This window comes from Bombina bombina, chromosome 2 (genome assembly GCF_027579735.1).
Source record: "Bombina bombina isolate aBomBom1 chromosome 2, aBomBom1.pri, whole genome shotgun sequence".
NCBI classification, from domain to species: Eukaryota; Metazoa; Chordata; class Amphibia; order Anura; family Bombinatoridae; genus Bombina; species Bombina bombina.
The window spans coordinates 229,894,764-229,913,653 of NC_069500.1; the positions used below are offsets into that span (position 1 = coordinate 229,894,764).

At 36.4% G+C, this 18,890-nt stretch overlaps 1 protein-coding gene across 1 annotated transcript in view; it reads left to right on the top strand.

Moving 5' to 3' along the window:
- ADGRV1 (adhesion G protein-coupled receptor V1) overlaps positions 1-18,890 on the top strand; it is a 1,190,013-nt gene that overhangs the window by 301,729 nt on the left and 869,394 nt on the right. The window contains 4 exon segments of the mRNA XM_053699719.1: positions 4,255-5,066; positions 7,463-7,672; positions 8,221-8,351; positions 13,765-13,864. Of these exon segments, the coding sequence (XP_053555694.1) occupies positions 4,255-5,066; positions 7,463-7,672; positions 8,221-8,351; positions 13,765-13,864 (1,253 nt within the window).

Genomic DNA, 18,890 nt, shown 5'->3' on the forward strand with positions numbered 1-18,890 from the left:
CACTTAGAAAATAATTACTTTTTATTATAAATACATATTTCTATATATATCTGATACATAAATACATATGTGCAGTGCACACATATATACCTATATATATATATATATATATATATATATATATAAACAAAAAGTGAGATTTCAGTCTCAAATCAAAACGCGTATATACAGTTCACGATAATATTCTTATTATATAAATAACCCCTAGTAGCGATCGCCAATAGACCTTCCTGTGAGGCAAAAAGAATATATACAGTCCCAAATTGAATCAGCTGGGTAATCACAGAGTTATAAAGTCTTTATAGTATTAGTAATCACGGTATGGGTCTTGTCATTTCATTCTGCACATTTTCGTGTAAAGAATACCGCTATGCGGTTATGCCCACTTACCGCTTTCATAAGCGTTTTCTTCACTTTACCCAGTGACTATTCAAGGTTCCGTTGTGTAGATAGTTGGATGCGGTGTAGCCTCCTTTCGTTGGGCAGCCTTGCCTTCTCTGTCTCCAATGTTAAGACGCTTAGATAGCGTATGTGCGTGTGTGGCGTACCACGTGTTGCCAATCGTCCAATCAGATTGGTGGAATACCTTGAATGATTAACATATGAGCTGCAATCCTCCAATCGGAAGTCTAGCTGTCCACGCTAGCTTGGGGTATCATATGGAGCTGTAAAACGCTGAACACCAATGCTGACCTGATATAATGTTGCAATATTCCAAAAACAAATTTTCAGCAAGTGCAAGAAGCGGTTAAAAATAAAGTTTTATTATGTGTAGTCACACTGTTTAAAACATGGGGGTACCATCCAAAAATAGAACAAAAGATAACAACATATTAAGCATGAGAACAAAATGCTTTTGTTCTCATGCTTAATATGTTGCTATTTTTAACCGCTTCTTGCACTTCTGCTGAAAATTTGTTTTTGGTATATATATATATATATATATATATATATATATATATATATATATATATATATAAATATTTAGGCATGTATATGTATGTTAAAGTCCTACGCCTGCCTTTTTTTTCTAACACTTGAGACATAAACAGCAGTTATGAAGCAGCGGTCACAAAGACCGCTGCTCCATAACCTGTCCGCCTGCTCTGAGCAGGCGGACAGACATCGCCGGAAATCAACCCAATCGAGTACGATCGGGTTGATTGACACCCCCCTTCTGGCGGCCTATTGGCCGCGAGTCTGCAGGGGGTGTGGCGTTGCACCAGCAGCTCTTGTGAGCTGCTGGTGCAATGCTGAATACGGGGAGCGTATTGCTCTCCGTATTCAGCGAGGTGTGTCGGACCTGATCCGCACTGTCGGATCAGGTCCGACAGACCTTGATAAATAAGGGCCTTCATATCTTTGAGGCCTTATAACTTTTTAATGCAATTTTTTTTATAATAATTTTTATCAGACAGTGTTATTATGAGTGTTACTGTACTGTGAAATGTATATTTAATGTTTTTTGTGACAAATTTGATTTGAGCGGAACAGTTAACCAGAGCTCTGAGGTTGCAATAATCCGACGTGCGTTAAATTCAATAGCGCTCAAGCGAACAAGTTTACTTTCAACTTTTAATACACACCCTACTTCCGTTGCGTGCAAACACCCACAATAAACCCCTTATCGCTCATGCATAACAGCACTCCACTCATAATCTGGCCCTATGTTTGTTTGCTCTTGTGGAAAGGAGCTAAGTTTCAAGAAAGGATACAAAGAGAAAGAAGTCAGTTTGAAAATAATAGTATTTTTTTTATATGTACACTGTATCTAAATCATGAAGTTTAATTTTGGTTTCCATGTCCCTTTAAAGGGACATTAAACACTAAGCGATAGATTACAAGTGGAGCACAAAGATTTTGCTAAGGATTTTCGCGATCGTTTGCGTTCTATTTAAATTGCTCTCATATTACAAGTTGAGAAAAATCGTGATTTACTCTAGAATCCTTACCGTAATCTCAAAGCTGTGGTTAACTGTTTTCCGAAAATAAAAAGTGTAAAAAAACACATCAAAAATACATTACAAAATACACTTACACTCATAATAACACTGTCTATTGAAAATTATTTGAAAAATATATTATAAGTTATAAGGGCTCAAAGATATGAGATCTTGAGTGTCTAAATATATATTTACGTATTTATATGTGTATATATGTATTTATATATACTGTATATATACATAGAAAAACATTAATATATGTAGGTATACATTATATATATATATATATATATATATATATATATATATATATATAATGCTCAAATACCAGAGTATTGCAGTATACAGTGAAACCTTTTTTATTGGACTAACATAATATTTCAAAGACAAGCTTTCGAGAGTTCTCCTCCCTTCCTCATAAGTGCATTGGAGCCTTTTCCTGTTAAGCAGATAAAAGCATATTTTTGGAATATTCATATTTAATAAACTTTTAACTATGCATTTGCTGTAAATATTTCACTATTCAATATTCTGTACATAGCAGAATATGTTTTAAGTATTAATAAATAGATATTCCTATATATATATCTGTATATATCTATACCAATATATAATCATGTGTATATATATATATTTTTATATATATATATATATATATATATATATATATATATATATATATAGGTATAAAGGTAACAAAAGGCAGAGTGCAGCAGACGAAATAGATAAAAGTCCAAACTTTATTACAAATGGGTTAAAAAGTCCACAACATCCATGGGAACAGTGAGTAAGACACAGTCACTTGTGCAAAACGGCTGACATGTTTCGACCCTCAGGTCGTAATCATAGCTGTTTAAGGAAACACCTTACAACCTATTTAAGGGAGTAGGTTACATCTCATTGGTTAAAAGATAATGAATTAAAAATCCAACAAGGTGTGTCAATAGGTAATTTCATTGCCTCCATAATTTTTTTCAAGATTGGGATACTTTTCTCTGAATTTCTGATAAACACTAATAAATCATCTGCATATAATAACAATGTATTTTTTCTTTGTCCCAATCTTATGCCCTCTAAATCTTTCCTTAAGGCTATTGCCAGTGGTTCTATATCGAAATTAAAATAGATATGGGGATAATGGGCAACCTTGTCTAGACCCCTTTTGAAGAATAAAGTTTGGGGTGGACATTCCATTTACCAATATGGATACTGATGGGTTTGTATATATCAACTGAATAAAATTATTAATATTCCCCTGAAAACCAAACTTAGTTAAGGACGTGAATAAGCGATCCATCATGGAATCAAACACTTTTTCTGCGTCAATTGCGTCAATTGCTACTACAGCTAGATCAGTGTTTATCTTATCATTTTTTTCCTGTAGTTTGGCCCAGTAATGGCTAACAATTAATTGTAGTTTTAGGGGCCTAAAATAGCTTTTATTCTCTGTGCAATGATAGTCATGAGTATTTTGTAATCACTGTTTAAAAGTGAAATTAGTCTATATGCATTTATATCTGCTGAATCTTTGTCTTTCTGCAGAACTAATTATATTAATGAGGCATTGAAATAACAGCAATGCATAGTATTTTGTTTATAATATTTATTAAATATTTGTTGTAAAGTTGAGACAATTTCCTTCATCAGTATTATATATAGCTCTATAGGTATCTGGTCTGGACCTGCAGCCTTGTTTAAGGCTGAGGACTTAATTGCCTGAATAACTTATTTCTGGGATATATTAGCATTAATTATGTTTAGCTGTTGTCTTGAAATTTTAAGGACTTGAATTTTTGCCCAAAAATCTGTTTTAATTTGTTGGTTAATATCCCCTTTTGAATAAACTTTTTGAAAATATTGAAGTACATAGTCCCTTGTTTTCTGGAAATTTGTAGAATTTTTTTCTCGTTAATATTTAGAGTTTCAATAATGTCTCTTTTTCTTTTAAGCCTTACAAGATTAGCTAGTGATTTCCCTGCTTTCTATTATCTGGATTTTGTATTCTCCATACATCCCGCATTTTTACTGAGTGACAGAAGTTCTTTAATATTTTAGCTTCCTGCTTGCTGTTTCTGTTTAAGGAGGGTTTCAATCTATCCAGTGATGGGTGCATAACCATATTAAGATCACCTGCCATGATTACATTTTTTGAGGTAAACTGTGCTAACTTTACTTGAAGGCTATCCCAATAAACGTTATCTAATTTATTGGGGCCATAGACAATGCATAATATTAATTGGATACCTTCTACTTCAAGTTGTTTTCCTCTTTCTAGGTTTACCATTTGTTTACTCATTTTGTTTTTCTTCAGTGCAGGAAGGTTTGGATACTTGCAAATACTATATAGTACTACAGAGATTGATGTAGTAGGCCTTGCCATTGAACAAGGACATGATATATTATCTTACTATGAAATTCCATTACCTGGGATATCTATGGAATCAGCCAATACCAGGGTCAATGTTTCTCAGTCGGGAAACCCGCTACATTCTTGTGCCATTACATGTCTGAAAAACCAAGTATGCACAGCATTTTCTTTTAATGGTGCCTCTGATATACCGCAGTGCTTTTGGTTTACAAAATTGTCTAATCAGCTTCACAACTACACAGGATTCTGGACATATAGGAAAAATAGCACTGGTGTTTCTGCTCTGTTTAGCACACAAGCAACAGCTGGAAGTGATTATGAAACCGTTACAGGCAAGTGGATCACAATGATGGAAGAAGAAGAGTTTGCAAATCTTTCTGTATCTATACTTACTGACACTTTCCCAGAACTGGATGAGGAATTTATTGTTTCACTTCTTGAAGTCAAACTGTTAAATATTTCAACCAGCATTAAGAACCAGCCAACTATAGGTCATCCAAATACATCTGTAGTTGCAATAATGATGAATGGGGATGCATTTGGTGTGTTTGTGATTTACAATCTGAATCCCAATACAACAGAAGAAGGTCACCATGTGGAAGTGGAAGAACAGCACCAAACTACAGTACAACTTGTGATAGAACGGCGAGAGGGCAGTCTGGGACAGGTCACAGTAGAATGGGGCGTAATTGGAGGAACAGCTGTTAAAAATATGGATTTCATAACTACTGATGAAGTTCTAATATTTGCTGAAGGTATGTTAATAGTTTTACCTTGAAGCACAGATTCTATACTTCTGGAATCACTATATGTATTCTATTGTTATAATATTGATAGGGGTATACAATGACAATGATTTGTGATAAAAAACAAAAATAAATAAATCTAGTACAGGAGGAAGAGGGCCCTGCTCCGGAGAGCTCACAGTCTACAGGTATAGAAAGTCTAAATATTTTAGAAAGGTTAAAAGGGATATGGTAAATGGCAATGTGTTTGATTAAGAAGGGCTCCAAAGTGTATTTTAGCGTGGCACTTGTAATCTGGCCCATTATGTTTCAAGAACCACATCATATCCTACAGTATTTACATTGCTTAAGTCATAAAAAGGGGTAAATAGGCTAGAAATTGCTAATCGCCATGAGAGAAATGTAACAGCTTATAAAGATATGTAGTTAAAGTACGAGACAGAGGGAAAAGAGTGAGAGGAAGATACAGAGAGACTCGCTGGGTGAAGAGATGAATGAGTCAAAGAGAAGTAAACAGAAGAGGACATCAGAAATAAAGGTGCTGATTTGCTAGAGAGACTCAGCATGAAAGCAGCAGGAATAAGTGATGAATTATCCATGACTCCTCATGAATAGCTTATTAGGAACAAGTAAATAGAAGGTATAAAAGTCATAAAACACAAGTCAGGTGCTCCAGTTACAACAGTTGTAACAGGTTATTGTTTTTATGTGATATATAGACTTATAAATATGGACCTTGAAGCACGATCACCAGAACAAAAAAATACATATTCTTTCCAACTTGTCACCAAGGGGCTGTTTCACAGAGTATGAATAAACAGAATGTTTAACAGTCAGAGCTTTTAATATCAGAGCACAAATATATTTGGTTATAGTTAAAGGGACATGAAACAAACATTTTTGTCTTTCATGATTAAGATAGAGCATTACATTTTAAACAACCTTCCAATTATGTATATATTCAAATTTGATTAATTCTCTTGGGGTCCTTTGTTGAAGGAGCAGCACTGCACTTCTGGGAGCTAGCTGAACACATTGGGTAAACCAGTGACAAGAGGCATATATGTGCAGCCACCAATCAGCAGCAAGCTCCAAGTGGGGCACTGCTGCTCCTGAGCCTACCTAGGTATACCAAGAGAACAAAAATAAATTAAATAATATAAGTAACTTAGAATGCTGTTGAAATTGCTTTGGGCTTCATTTATTAAGCTGTGATAATGGGGATGGAGCCTGAAATGCTAGGTCTAAAGACTGCTGCTACTTAAAGGGACATAATACTCATGTGCTAAATCACTTGAAACTGATGCAGTATAACTGTAAAAAGCTGACAGGAAAATATCCCCTGAGCATCTCTATGTAAAAAAGGAAGATATTTTACCTCACAATTTCCTCAGCTCAGCAGAGTAAGTTCTATGTAAAAAGTTATATTCAGCTGTTCCCAGCTGCAGGTAAAAAAAAATAAAAAATGAAGAAATGAACAGCAGCCAATCCGCATCAGCAGTGCTGAGGTCATGAACTCTTTTACTGTGATCTCATGAGATTTGACTTAACTCTCATGAGATTTCATAGTAAGCTGAATAGGGAAATAATATGAGAGTGCACGAGGCCCATCCCCTAAGCTGTCCCAGGACAGACACACTAAAATGCTGCTTAGAAATCCTTTACAATGGGAGGTGGCTACTGAGGAACTTTTGAGGTGAAATATCTTTCTTTTTTACATAGAGATGTTCAGGTGATATTTTCTAGTCAGCTTTTTACAGCTATACTACATCACTTTCAAGTGTTTAAACATTTGGGTATTATGGCCCTTTAACTTGACTGCAACACTCTAGGTGGTGGATAACTCTAGGTGGTGTATTGAATCGAGATGATTGACAGCCTCCGTTTGCACGCTTTTGTTCACAAGCAAACAGGTGATAGAATGTTAAATGCTGGCAGCGCAAGGCTGGGCAGACAAGGTTCATGACAGCGAACCTCGTCCTCCTGCTTTTTGTTAAATTGAGCACTTTATCTTAATCATGAAAGCTTAATTTTGACTTGATGCATATATATTATATCACCCCAGGTTGAGGTTTATGTTAAAGAAATGGTTTGTTGTCACTTGCAACTTGCTTCTTTTTTGCATATGAAATGTATATGTCTATCAAGGCAATGAAAAGAAACAAGAAAGTTGCCTATTAACCTAAACCTTCACCATGTGCTTTGTGTACTTTTGCAGTAGTTTTAGTTTGCCGTCTACCTAAAACACCATGCTGTGTGCTTCCCCTGTTATGTACAGTTTGATACTAGCCCTCAAGCCATATTACTCAATTTCCCTCTTCCTTTTATGCGTGTTAATAGTCATAATAATATTAATGTAACTGTATCAAGATTAAGTTATGGTGCCAAGGTATCTTCTCATATAGGTGAAACAAGAAAACTGGTAACAATAACCATTCTGGATGATTCTGAACCAGAGGATCAAGAAACCATCATAATTCAACTCATACAAACAGATGGAGGGAGCCGTATACTTCCTAGTTTCAACACTGTTAATATAGTCATTTTGGCCAATGATAATGTTGCTGGAGTAATTAGTTTTCAGACATCCTCAAGATCAGTGATTGGCCGAGAAGGTATGTGTCTATCATTATTTAATACTATGATGCTGTCACATGCAGGACTAGAGTGATTTTTTGGCTTCATTTTCTAAGCCATTATGCACACATTTCTTTTTTTTAAAATGTGATTTAATATATATTTGTAACTTTGTATTAAACCAGAAATTGCTTATGTTGATTAGCAAATTAACTGAGCTGCACAAAAACAGTAACATTGAAAAAGAAAAGTCATGCGCACACCCAATATGTTCAATTTGAAACAGGCTAAAATGTTTGTTTTTCTCATTCATCAAAAATGCTGAATTAAAAAAATGGTTTCAAATGTTTTAGATTGGAATACTAATGTCAATGTATTTCTCGGTGAAACTGAACTTCTGCTTCATTAGTAGGAATTTCAAATGTATCTCCATTACCCTATTTGTATGTTAACCCCTGGATATTTGTCGCTTCTTTACAAGAAAAAATCAGCATGCAGATGTGGTGTGTTAATTTTTTCCTTTTTATGTAACTTGTTATACTTTAGAAACTGAAATCTCATTTTCACTTTTATTTTATTACTTAAGGAGAAAAGCTGAAGTTTGATGTTTTACGAACACCCCCAGGAAGAGGAAATGTAACTGTTTTTTGGAAAGTTATTGGATATCACTTGGAGCTAAACTTTGAAAACAGTACTGGAATTTTATTTTTTCCAGAGGTATGTGGAACAACATATTGTATTGTTATTCATAGTCATTAGTAGATAAGATAGATACAGTATATGTATGTGACATGTCCTGAAGTAAAACAGTTTGGCTGTAGCACCTGACATAGGGCCAGATTCAATTGGAGCCCTAATTAATTCTCCTCTTGAGTGTTAATTGCACTAGCAGTAAGCTTTTTGCGCTCGTCGGGTTGCACTCATATTATGAGTTGAAAGTAAAAAAGCCGACAAGCTCAAAAAGTCGAAATTATTTACTTCAAATTTTTACAGTTTGTTGTAGCTATCTGTCCAAGACAATTATCATATTATCTTTTTCTTTCCTATGACATTGAGAGTCCACAACATCATTCCAATTACTAGTTGGACATTAAACTCCTGGCCAGCAGGAGGAGACAACGAGCACCCCAGCAAAGCTGTTAAGTGTAACTTCCCTTACCAATAATCACCAGTCATTCTCTTTGCCTCTGTCAATGGAGGTTGTGCCAAGTTGGATTGGGGCCTAGCTGTGTCCACATCAATCTTTTGAGTAAAAGTAGTGGTGGCTTTTAGCAGTTAGAAGTCGGCGAGGAAGTCTTTGCTTTACTTCTAACATTTTGCTACTCCTTTGAATAAAGCCAGAGTTAGTTACTCTGTTCTTTCTTTTACTACAGGTTTCTGACAGGGAGTGAAGTACCGTTCACACCTATGCAGCTGTTACCTGCCCTGCAGCTGGATCAACAGGTAAGTGCATTTTCCTTCTAGGTTCTGAAGGATAGCACTTTAGAGGTAAAACCTCTAGTGGATCAAGTTTGGGACATAGATTATCTAAGTTGTCTTAGATACTTTTTGGGGGCAGATTTGCAGGCACAATTTATGCTTTTGCATAAGCTGTGTGCTTAGGACTTAATTAAACTGTGTCAAAAGTGTTTGGTCATTTAAACATTTATTGCTAAAGCATATGGCAAGGGGCACATCTGTTTAATGGAGTCCGGACAATAATTAGGCTGTTACGGCTCGGTTATGTTTATACTATTGAGCCACTTTGAAATACACGCCTTTTTTAACTGACTTGTGGTGCAGTTTCTTTTTTACACTCTGCCCGCTCACATGACCCTCTACTCTTCCGTGTGTATGAGGAGCGGAGTTTAGTCAGTCATTGAGCCTGGACTGCTGCGGCTTTCAGTTCTTATGTTCGGATTGCCGATCTGAACTTGTGACTAAGTCACCTCATCTGGAGAGTTCCCTTGCTAGTGGTTTATTCGACTCTGGTACGGTAGGAGCCTCAGGTACTCTGAGGTTTTTTTGTTAAAGTGACAGGTGCCGTTTTTTTGGATCTTATTTGTACAAAGTTTTTTTCTGTTAATTTATTAGTTCATTATATAATATACATTTTATTTTTTGAGGGAACTGATATTTGCAATGGAATCTGATAAAGATTCTTCAATTAATATGGATAAATGTTTACTTTGCTTTGAAGTCCCAATTGTACTGCCTATGCAATTTTGTTCCAATTGTTTAGCTAAGACCTTAAAATATAAGGATAAGTTAACCCCTTGTGAGCCTAATTGTCTCTCTGGAGATATCTGTTCTGGATATGCCTCAGCTTTCATCCCAAGCCTTATCAGTTTTGTATACAGTGCATTGCATGTCCTCTCAACCTCCTGGGGGTGTTTATTTGCCAGGGCTTTGTCTGCTTTCCCAACTTCGGGTAAGCGTAAGAGAAAATCTAAACTTTTGTCTGCTAGTAAGGCCTCTGACCCCTCTTATTCTGCGCTGGTCAACCTTTCTCATTTGTCTGATGAGGAGCATACTTCAGTAGCTTCTGAAGGTGAAATCTCAGACTCTGACACTGGCAGAAAAATCTTCAGAATCTGAAGAGGTAAATTTTAGATTTAAACTGGAACACCTCCGGTTATTACTGAAGGAGGTCCTAGCTACTTAAGACGACTCTGAACCTTTGGTTGCTGTCAACCCCACAAAGTCTTCTAAACTGGATAGAGTTTATGATTCTCCATCTTCTGAGGAAGGTTTTTCCTGTTCCAGGGAAGATGTCTGAAATTATAGCTCAGGAATGGGATAAGCCAGGGGTTCCTTTTTCCCCTTCCCCTGTTTTTAAAAAAAAATGTTTCCTGTTGCTGACTCTATTCGCAACTCTTGGCACACTGTGCCTAAAGTAGAAGGAGCTATTTCTACTCTTGCTAAGAGAACTACCATTCCTATAGAGGATAGTTGCTCTTTTAAGGATCCTATGGACAAGAAGCTAGAGGTTTGCTTAAAAAAAGATGTATATCTATCAAGGATTACAGTAGCAACCTGAAGCGAGTATCGCCACAGTTGCAGGAGCAGCATTTTATTGGTGCGATGCCTTGTCTGATCTTATTACAGAAGAAACTACGGTAGAGGAGATCCGAGATAGGATCAAGCTAGCCAATACCTTTATCTGTGATGCCAATATGCAGATAATTAGACTGGGAGCTAAGATGTCTAGCTTCACTGTACAAACGAACAGGGCTCTGTGATTAAAGTCCTGGTTGGCTGATGTTTCTTTGAAGGTCAAGCTTTTGGCTTTACCCTATAAGGGTAAGACTCTGTTTGGCCCTGGTCTGGTGGAAATCATCTTAGATATTATGGGTGGAACGGATTCTTTCCTGCCTAAGGACAAGAAGAATAGACCTAGGGGTCGGCAGACTTCTAATTTTCGTTCCTTTCGCAACTTTAAGGGACAGAAGTCTTCCTCTTCTTCTTCCAAGCCAGACCAATCCAGGTCCTTATGGAAATTCAGTCAGCCCTGGAATAAGGGAAAGCAGAACAAGAAGCCACCCGCTGACTCTAAATCAGCATGAAAGTTCTGCCCCCCATTCAAGTTTGGATCAGGTGGGGGGCAGGCTTTCTTTTTTTGTCAAGCCTGGATACGCAATGTCCCAGATCCATGGGCAGTGGACATAGTATCCCAGGGTTACAGAATGGGATTCAAGTCTTGCACTCCAAGGGGCAGATTTCTCCAGTCAAGACTTTCCTCAAACCAGATAAAGAAGGAGGCCTTCTTAAATTGCGTAAAGGACCTATCCTCCCTGGGAGTTATTTTACTAGTCCCTCTAAGGGAACAAGGTCTAGGATTCTATTCAAATCTATTTTTGGTCCCCAAAAAGGAGGGAACTTTTCATCCAATCCTAGATCTCAAGTGTCTCAACAAATTCCTTAGGGTTCCGTCCTTCAAGATAGAAACTATTTGTTCCATTCTTCCTTTGGTACAGGAAGGTTAGTTTATGATGACCATAGACCTGAAGGACACATACCTTTATGTTCCCATTCACAGGAAACATCACCAGTTTCTGGTGCCGGGTTAGGATTCCCTGGATTTTTTTTCTTTTCTTCAGGATGGCCTGGAGAAGGGTTTGTTGGTCAGTTCTCTAAAGGGTCAGATTTCTGCGTTGTCTATCCTTTTGCATAAATGTCTGGCGGACTTACCAGATGTTCAAGCTTTTGTTCAGGCCCTGGTTAGAATCAGGCCTGTATTTAAACCTGTTGCTCCTCCATGGAGCCTTAACCTAGTTCTTAAAGTTTTGCAGCAGGCTCCGCTTGAGCCAATGCATGCTGTTTATATAAAGTTGTTGTCTTGGAAGGTTTTGTTTCTCCTTGCTATTTCTTCTGTTCTTAGAGTCTCTGAACTTTCAGCTCTACAGTGTGATTACCCGCATCTTATATTTCATGCAGATAAGGCGGTCCTTTGTACTAAATTGGGGTTTCTCCCTAAGGTGGTGTCAGATTGAAAAATTAATCAGGAAATTGTTGCTCCTTCTTTTTTTCCTAATCCTTCTTCTCATAAGGAACGTCTTTTGCATAACTTGGATGTTGTGCGGGCTCTAAAATTTTACTTACAAGCTACTAAATATTTTCGGCAATCTTCTGCCCTATTTGTTGTTTTCTCTGGAAAGCGTAAGGATCAGAAGGCCACTTCTACTACTCTGTCTCTTTGGTTGAGAAGTTTGATTCATTTGGCTTATGAGACTGCTGGACAATAGCCTCCTGAGAGAATTATGGCTCATTAAACTAGGGCTGTCTCCTCTTCTTGGGCTTTCAAAAATGAAGCTTCTGTTGAACAGATTTGCAAGGTGGCTACTTGGTCCTTTGTGCATACTTTTTCCAAATTCTACAAATTTGATACTTTTGCCTCGGCTGAGGCTTCCTTTGGGAGAAAGGTTCTTCAAGCGGTGGTGCCTTCTATTTAGGTCCTCCTGTATTTTTCTCCCTCCCTGTTCATTTCATGTCCTCTAGCTTGGGTATTGGTTCCCACTAATAATTTAAATGACGTTGTGGACTCTCCATGTCATAGGAAACAAAACAAAATTTATGCTAACCTGATACATTTCTTTCTTTCCGGACATGGAGAGTCCATGACCCTGCCCTCTTTTTAATTATAATTCAACAGTTTTTGAGTAAACCTCAGGCATCTTTTTCACCCTTGTGTTTCTTCTTTTTCATTTTCCTTCGGCTGAATGACTGGCGATTATGGGTAAGGGAAGTTACACTTAACAGCTTTGCTGGGGTGCTATTTGCTGGTCAGGAGTTGAATATCCCACTAGTAATTGGAATGACGTTGTGCACTCTCCATGTACAGAAAGAAATAAATTTATCAGGTAAGCATACATTTTGTTTTTTTATCAGACACTATAATGTTACACAATTTTGATAAACAACCTTCAATTTGCAATGCTTTCTGAAACTTCTTTAACTATGTGTGCACTACCATGAAGCCATGATCTATTACTTTTAAATTTAGAATTTTTCATTATGTTCTCTAAAAGGTATTTTCTGTTTGCTTAAAAATGCTTATGAAGTATGTAAGTTATGGTTGGGAACCATGATGGTATAATTCATTATTCAAAGCAACTCTAAGTATGCATAAAATAACCTAGTATTTATAATCCAAAATTCTTATGTATCTATGTTATGCTTAAAGGGACACTGAATCCAAATTTTTTCTTTCGTGATTTAGATAGAGCATGGAATTTTAAGCAACTTTCTAATTTACTCCTATTATCAAATGTTCTTTATTATCTTGGTATCTTTATTTGAAATGCAAGAATCTAAGTTTAGATGCCGGCCCACTTTTGGTGAACAACCTGGGTTGTCCTTGCTGATTGGTGGAAAAAAATCATCCACCAATCAAAAAGTGATGTCCAGATTTCTTAACCCAAAAAAGCTTAGATGGCTTTTTTTTTTCAAATAAAGATAGCAAGAGAGCGAAGAAAAATTGATAATAGGAGTAAATTAGAAAGTTGCTTAAAATTGCATGCTCTATCTGAATCACAAAATAAAAAATTGGGTTTAGTGTCCCTTTAAATAAACAGAGCAAACAACTAATGTCGGCAATAGAATTGGGATTTGTTACATTTCTAGGCTTGTTTGACCTGTTGTCTTTTGACAGGAATTATTGAATACAAGTTTCATTGTTCATCTGTTAGACGATCATATACCTGAAGAAAAAGAAGAATATCGTCTTGTTCTATATAATCTCTCAACCCAGGGTAAAAACATTGTATAAACTGTTTATATTTTATATCTCAGTTTTTTTAGTTGCTCTAAATAACACATTTAATTCTACATAATTTTTTTTTACTCATATCCAATTGTATACACAAGCTGTGACCTAGCACAGTGCTTAATTATGCATATTTTATGTCTAGTTCCCCCAAATAGTGTAATCTATTTTGTACAATCATATACCAAAAAGTGGGTTTTAATTTTTATTATTAGCTTATTAAAGTCTAGATTACAAGTGAAACGATATTGATATTGCAGGACAGCACTAAGATTAGTGCCCAGTTGGGTATTACAAGTCAGTGGTAAAAACTAAATAACCAGATAATGCTTAGCGCAGCGACATCCCTTTAGCGTGGCCTATATCTTCAATGAATAGTGAGGCTGTGCTAAACATTGTTCATATTACAAGTTAAAAGTTATGTATTGCATGTGAGCGCAACACATAAGATATCTAAAAAAAAATCATATTGAGACTTGAAGTAAAATGTTAGGACTAAAATAAAAGTATAACTAAACACATGCCAAACATATTAAAATAAAGTGTTAAAACTTAAGTCCTTTGTTCTTCACTTAGAAGAAAATGTTAATTTTATTTTTAAATATCTCTATCTATATATTGATATATATCTATATTTGCAAGATATATATATATATATATATGTATATATATATATATATATATATATATATATATATATATACATACAGTATATATATATATATATATATATATATACATACACACACATACATATATATATATATATATATAGATATATATTTATATATACATTAAAACAAACATTTTATTCTAAGTGAAGAAGGTATGTAAAGTATTTCTCAATGAACCTTTGGCTTTAGTGCACTATACTTATTAACCCCTAATCTGCCGCCCCCTACACCGCTGCCACCTACATTATACTTATTAACCCCTAATCTGCCCCCCCTACACCGCCGCCACCTACATTATATTTATTAACCCCTAATCTGCCCCCTCTACACTGCCGCCACCTAATTATACTTATTAACCCCTAATCTGCCCCCCTACAGCGCCGCCACCTACATTATACTTATTAACCCCTAATCTGCCCCCCCTACACCGCCGCCACCTACATTATATTTATTAACCCCTAATCTGCCCCCCTACACCGCCGCCACCTTCCTACATTTATTAACCCCTAATCTGCTGCCCCCAATGTCGCCGCCACTATATTAAATTTATTAACCCCTAAACCTAAGTCTAACCCTAACACCCCCTAACTTAAATATAATTTAAATAAATCCAAATAAATATGCCTCTCATTAAATAAATTATTCCTATTTAAAACTAAATACTTACCTGTAAAATAAACTCTAAGATAGCTACAATATAACTAATAGTTACATTGTAGCTATCTTAGGGTTTATTTTTATTTTACAGCCAATTTTGTATTTATTTTAACTAGGTACAATAGTTATTAAATAGTTATTAATATTTAATAACTTCCTAGTTAAAATAAATACAAATATATCTGTAAATTAAAACCTAACCTATGTTACACTAACACCTAACACTACACTATAATTCAATTAATTCCCTAAACTAAATACAATTAAATTATCTAAAGTACAAAACCCCCCCACTAAATTACAGAAAATAATAAACAAATTACAAGATTTTTAAACTAATTACACCTAATCTAATCCCCCTAACAAAATAACAAAGCCCCTCCAAAATAAAAAGACCTACCCTACACTAAATTACAAATAGCCCTTAAAAGGGCCTTTTGCTGGGCATTGCACCAAAGTAAGCAGCTCTTTTACCTGTAAAAAAAAATTACAAACCACCCCCCAACATTAAAACCCACCACGCACACAACCAACCCTACTCTAAAACCCACCCAATCCCCCCTTAAAAAGACCTAACACTATCCCCTTGAAGATCACACTACCGTGAGAAGTCTTCACCCAACCAGGCCAAAGTCCTCAACAAAGCCGGCAGAAGTAGTCCTCCAGACGGCAGAAGTGGTCCTCCAGACGGGCAGAAGTCTTCATCCAGATGGCATCTTCTAACTTCATCTATCCCGCGTGGAGCGGCTCCATCTTCAAGACATCCGACGCGGAGCATCCTATTCATCCAATGTCTTCTTGAACAATGACAGTTCCTTTAAGTGATGTCATCCAAGATGGCGTCCCTTCAATTCCGATTGGCTGATAGAATTCTATCAGCCAATCGGAATTAAGGTAGGAAAAATCCTATTGGCTGATGCAGTCAGCCAATAGTATTGAAGTTCATTTCTATAGGCTGATCCAATCAGCCAATAGGATTGAGCTCGCATTCTATTGGCTGCTCCAATCAACCAATAGAATGCAAGCTCAATCCTATTGGCTGATTGCATCAACCAATAGGATTTTTCCTACCTTAATTCCGATTGGCTGATAGAATTCTACCGTCTACTGTTCAAGAAGACGTCGGATGAAGATAATGCTCTGTGTCAGATGTCTTGAAGATGGAGCCGCTCCATGCCGGATGGATGAACATAGAAGATGCCGTCTGGATGAAGACTTCTGCCCGTCTGGAGGACCACTTCTGCCCGTCTAGAGGACCACTTCTGCCGGCTTCGTTGAGGACTTCGGCCCGGTTGGGTGAAGACTTTTATTGGTAGGGTGATCTTCAAGTGGTTAGTGTTAGGTTTTTTAAGCTGGGATTGGGTGGGTTTTAGAGTAGGGTTGGTTGTGTGGGTGGTGGGTTTGTAATTTTTAGGGTAGGGTAGGGTAGGGCTTTTTTATTTTGGAGGGGCTTTCTTATTTTGTTAGGGGAATTAGATTAGGTGTAATTAGTTTAAAAATCTTGTAATTTGTTTATTATTTTCTGTAATTTAGTGTTTTTTTTTTTTTGTACTTTAGATAATTTAATTGTATTTAATTGCATTTAATTTAGGGAATTAATTTAATTATAGTGTAGTGTTAGGTGTAATTGTAACTTAGGTTAGGTTTTATTTTACAGGTATATTTGTATTTATTTTAACTAGGAAGTTATTAAATAGTTAATAACTATTTAATAACTATTGTACCTAGTTAAAATAAATACAAAATTGCCTGTAAAATAAAAATAAGCCCTAAGATAGCTACAATGTAACTATTAGTTATATTGTAGCTATCTTAGGGTTTATTTTATAGGTAAGTATTCAGTTTTAAATAGGAATAATTTATTTAATGATAGGAATATTTATTTAGATTTATTTAAATTATATATATATATATATATATATATATATATAAGTTAGGGGGTGTTAGTGTTAGGGTTAGACTTAGGTTTAGGGGGGCAGATTAGGGGTTAATAAGTATAATGTAGGTGGTGGCGGTGTAGGGGGTGGCAGATTAGGGGTGTTTAGACTCGGGGTACATGTTAGGGTGTTAGGTGTAAACGTTACCATAGATATCAATGGGATATCGGGCAGCAGCGAACATGAGATTTCGCTGCTTTCAGACTCCCATTGATTCCTATGGTATCCACTCCAGGGTGGCGGATTAAAAACCAGGTACGCTGGGCCGGAATAGTGGCAAGCATACCTGGTTGAAATTTGATAACTAGCAAAAGTAGTCAGATTGTGCCGAATTTGCATTCGGAACATCTGTAATGACATAACCATCGATCTGTGTCGGACTGAGTCCGGCGGATCATATGTTACGTCACAAAATTCTACTTTTGCCGGTCTGTAGGGTTTGATAACTAAGGGGAATCAGGCTCGCCACAAATACGCTTTGGAATACCAGCGTATTTGCGGTTGACGGCTTGATAAATAGATGCCAAACTCTTCAACTTACACAAGGTGGTATAAAACAGTGAGGTCTGTAACATAACATTTTAGAGACAGTGGGGCCTATTTAACAACAGTCTGTCGGACCTGATCCGACAGTGTGGAACAGGTTTGACAGACCTCGCTGAATGCGGAGAGCAATACTCACAAAAGCTGCTGGTGCAACGCCGTCCCCTGCAGATTCTCGACCAATCTGCCGCCTGTAGGGAGGTTTCAATCAACCGATCGTACTTGATCGGGTTGAATTACAGCAATGTCTGTCCGCCTGCTCAGAGCTGGTGGACAGGTTATGGAGCAGCGTTCTTTAGAAACATGGGCCCTCAAGCTCCATCCGGAGCTTGATAAATGGGCCCCAATGAGACCAGTGAGGAATTCCCTGTTAAATCCACTCAACATCGCTGCAAGAACAATACCGTCTATAAAATAATAATAATGTATACTTTTTATCTGGTACTTTTTGGTACCTTTTTAAACTACTGTGTACATTAAATTTCTGTGTACATTCAATTACTGTGTACATTCAATTACTGTGTACATTAAATATTATTTTTTTGCTGCATACTTAAAATAACTATATTACGGTGTAAATTTAATTCAAATTTGATGCATACTTAATATGTATTATTAATAAAAAAAATGTAATGCATATTTTAATTACGATTTTTACTTCTTAATTTCAATACACTCTTTAGAATTCTGGATTTATTGAGCATTGCATTGAAATTTGTTTCTCCTTTGCCTACAGTAATAGTTTAGAGAAATACAGTTGTCAGGGTAAAATTTGCCTTTAGAGAATCCTGTAAATTTAATTTCTCTTGTTAAGTGTATCCAGTCCACGGATCATCCATTACTTGTGGGATATTCTCCTTTGCAACAGGAAGTTGCAAGAGGATCACCCACAGCAGAGCTGCTATATAGCTCCTCCCCTCACTGCCATATGCAGTCATTCTCTTGCAACTCTCAACTAAGATGGAGGTCGTAAGAGGACTGTGGTGTTTTATACTTAGTTTATTTCTTCAATCAGAATTTTGTTATTTTTAAATGGTACCGGAGTGTACTGTTTATCTCAGGCAGTATTTAGAAGAAGAATCTGCCTGCGTTTTCTATGATCTTAGCAGAAGTAACTAAGATCCTTTGCTGTTCTCACATATTCTGAGGAGTGAGATAACTTCAGAGGGGGAATAGCGTGCGGGGTATCCTGCAATAAGGT